Source organism: Anarhichas minor, unplaced genomic scaffold (assembly GCF_050575085.1).
Source record: "Anarhichas minor isolate MPS153535 unplaced genomic scaffold, ASM5057508v1 ptg000136l, whole genome shotgun sequence".
NCBI classification, from domain to species: domain Eukaryota; kingdom Metazoa; phylum Chordata; class Actinopteri; order Perciformes; family Anarhichadidae; genus Anarhichas; species Anarhichas minor.
Window position 1 is genome coordinate 5,192,872 of NW_027466582.1, and position 3,676 is coordinate 5,196,547.

General features: G+C 39.3%; 1 protein-coding gene across 1 annotated transcript; it reads right to left on the minus strand.

Moving 5' to 3' along the window:
- Positions 1-391: 391 nt before the first annotated feature.
- LOC142942060 (ATP-dependent RNA helicase DDX1-like) lies at positions 392-2,083 on the minus strand. Its single transcript, XM_076084231.1, has 4 exons — positions 1,512-2,083; positions 1,330-1,425; positions 1,058-1,178; positions 392-892 (listed from the first exon to the last, which is right to left on the minus strand). Exons 1-3 carry the CDS (start codon positions 1,551-1,553, stop codon positions 1,059-1,061), a joined length of 258 nt encoding a protein of 85 aa, XP_075940346.1. The 5' UTR covers positions 1,554-2,083; the 3' UTR covers positions 392-892; position 1,058.
- Between the last annotated feature and the right edge of the window lie 1,593 nt (positions 2,084-3,676).

Sequence of the window (3,676 nt, forward strand, 5' to 3'; positions counted from 1 at the left end):
TCACAGGAAGTGACGAAAGACCATCTGCGCAGGCATTTCAAAATAAAAGTGTCTAAAAACTGCGCGTCAGTGATTAAAATGGGATTTTTACAGAAATACAACAGAAATATAGAAATACTTTAGTGATGTCTTTTTTCCACCAAAACAGTTTTATATAGCACTTTATATATCCATTAAAACAAATCATCAAAAGCACGACTGTCTTATATTAAATAACCATTTCACAAACTTAAATTCTTAAAACACAAAATCAGGGTATTCAATTAAAACTCAAAAAGGTTTTTACTAAAATGTCCTCCCAGAAAAGGTCCAAACCTATATCTAAATTGTATCTAAATAGATGAGAAAGCTGAACCAATCGGCTACGGTGGTCAGAAAACAACAACAATGCATTGTAAATATTATTAGCCGGTTTATTCTCATTATTTATCAGACATTGCTCACAGGTCCAGATCTACTGGGATATAACCATCACTCACAGTCCACCATTTGGTGAAGCCCAGAGGAGGCATTCCTAATTAGCGTTAGCATTAGACGCCAAGGACAAGTTGGCATTTTGACACCTTACAATATACATTTTATGTACAGTAAATCATTTATGAGTTATGTTTATATGTTTGTCTGGGTGGAAAAAAAAGACCCTTGAGATAAAACCTCACACTGCTGCTTGGTTGCATAGAGACTTGTATCCTGTTGGTGCAACATTAAAATCTATGTATTTGTCTTTATTCTCTATACGTATCAGTGCTGTGCTGGTCTGTTCAGAAGGCTCTGAAAAGCTGGTTCGGCATGTAACCCAGGTGGAGGAAGGAAGACTGGGCTTCTCTCTCGAGGGTCGCCAGTTCCTGGACCGTCGGGGCCAGAGCCTCCACGTGGCCCTTGTAGTTACCACCTTGGCAAGAGCAAGAGGTTTGTTGGTCAAGCAGTGAATTAACAGCCAAACACACACGATAACTATAGATATTTTGATTAGTGTACTGGAAGATTGTTTACTATTCACAAAGCCAGTGTGGCCACAATATGCTCGTACACAGGGGTCTCTATAGAGCACACATACCTCACACAGCCTTGCGCTGACCATAGGTGACCTTTCCATCAAAATCATCGACGGGTACTTTGATGTCTGGCTCACACTGGGTGATGGTGCACTTTAGATGCTCCTCAACATCTGACAGGAGCTGTGGTGAGAGGCAAGGGAATAAAAAAAAAAGGACACAAGTAGAACTGAAAGCTCTATCATGGGTATTATGCCATATGTGTGAAGTTCAAATGTGTGACAAACTCTACTTGCTGCATGAGCTTGATTTAAGTTTGTGTTTCTTAGTTCACCTCTTCCTCGTTGTACCAGATGGTGCAACCTCCGTCCTCCTTCAGCCGGGTGTTGTAGCAGCCTCTGCCTCGGTTCGCGCAAATGTGGTACCACACCTGCACAAATAGAAACATTGTATTTGACCTATTTTTGTAAAATAATCAAAATGAATTAGCAGCATATTTTCTATAATCCAGCCAACCTTCTCCTTCTCCATTGCAACCAAGGAGATGGCCAGTCCCATCCTGCGAGTTAAAAGGAAATTAGATTTTTGAAGTCAATCATATGGCAGTAATTGAAGGACAGAGATGCAGATAAGGAGACAATGACAGATAACGAGCCCAGACAGCGGAGATATAGAAGTAGAGTGACGGACGAGTTAATCGACTGTAACCTACATTCAGACGGTAGAAACAGATGGTTTCATGTGAGAAACGCTTCGGTTGTAAAGTGGATAGTTGAGATGTTACAGATGGAAAACAACTGGGTGGGAAAAAAAAGAACAAACTTTGTCTATGAGCTCCTTCTGTAGCTCAGTAAACAGCTCATTCTCTGCCCGACAGCGACAGACGGGCCTCGCTGGTGCCAGTCAACCCTCAAACGAAATGTTTAGACGGATTTCTTACAACAGTGAGTTTAGTGTGAAATGAAGACAACGTGTTGAGAGTTTGTCTTTTAAATGAATTCACCGCCTATCATTGTGAGCGCATCGTTGTAGAGCTGCAATGATTAATTGATCATTTGTCATCTTTTAAATTATTCGCCAACTGATTCTGAGTATTTTTTTCTTTTTAAGCAATTTGATAAAGAAAACTAAAATAACTTGCTTAAAGACGCTGAATTCAACCCCAAGCAAAAAAAAAATCTAAATGTAATTGGAGGCACATGATTTAGATTCTTGTCATAACAACTCATGGCAAGGCAACTCAAAAATAAATGTTTGTGCAGTGTACACAAAGATTAAATTAAACATAATAAGCATTTTCAGTGTCTTTATCAATGTTTAATAAACTTAAAGGAATTAAAGAAAAGATGAAACACTGGGTCAAAAGTAAATTCTAACTTTAAATTGACCGAATCTAAAGATGTTATTTGGCCTTGGGACATTGTTTTGTTATATAATCTAAAATAATTAATCATGCGATTGCTTTTATTGATTTTCATGATAATCCCATATTTCCTCCCGATTAGCGACATGTTGGGAATAAAGTCACTCTGATAATGATTTCTTCTTAGAGACAGACAATATCTTACACAGGAAGTTCTCTCTAAACTTTCCACTTCAACATGAACAACGACACCATTATCAGGGGAGGGTATCTCTGGTAGATGCAAAAGATTCAGAGAAGTAGGAATGAAGTCTGCAGAGATAAGGACAAAGAAATATAGTTCTAATATTGTAGCTGTAATATTGTTATTTGGCAAAATGCAAAACTTTGTGCTATTTGTGAGTGCATGTCTTTAGAGACCTGGTATAGAGTGTAATTTATTCACCAGCTTCAGGAAATGCCACCCTGCCCATGATGGAACTTCCTCCCCTTTGCTAACCCAAACACCCCACTGGCCACCAAACTGCTTTGCTTAACAAAACACTCCGGACTGACTGCCTTTGAACTGGTCTCAGTACCAGAACCAACTCACTCTTCTCTAAACCACCACGGTAACACCTGTTCAGGGCTATGCTGCAGTGAATGAACACGAGCGCGGATGGACTGCTGCACCTGCCTCAACATCTCCTTATTGATGAATGGAAAACTGCAGTGACGTGAAACAATGCAAACGTCTGATAACATCTTTCCATTTCAAATGCTTTACAGACACTCACTCCTCTCTGGGGAGCTCCAGAGACGTCCTGGTGGACATATTATTATTACTTGGGCTGGATTTTTTGGGACACTGAATGTTTAGGGAGCATTGTGTCATTTGTCTCTGTGAATGGTAACTTTACTTCAGGGAAAAAGATGTGAATAACCTCTGGATTTATGTTTCCTGGCATGAAACAATAAAGCCAGTGTACATGGCCCATAGCATATTTGTGCCAGGTAATATGCTGTATGGATAATAAATATATATAAGAAACATTCATCACACCACACTAGATATACTGTCACTGACTGACAACACTCCTGACAACAGAGAGGCAATTTGCAGCCGACAGCCCTTATTTTGGTGATTTTAAAAAGATTTATCTTGAAATGTGATTTTAGCACATCTGTTGAAATACATTCAAGCATTTATTCCGGTCTAATTGTAGCCACTGACAGGCGTTTTCAGCCATATGGTGTGTTCCTAATCTTAAAACACAGACAAGAAGCCATTACTGAGGGTTTAGTGTAGTGACAGGTGTCAGGAATTCACATTTTTTAG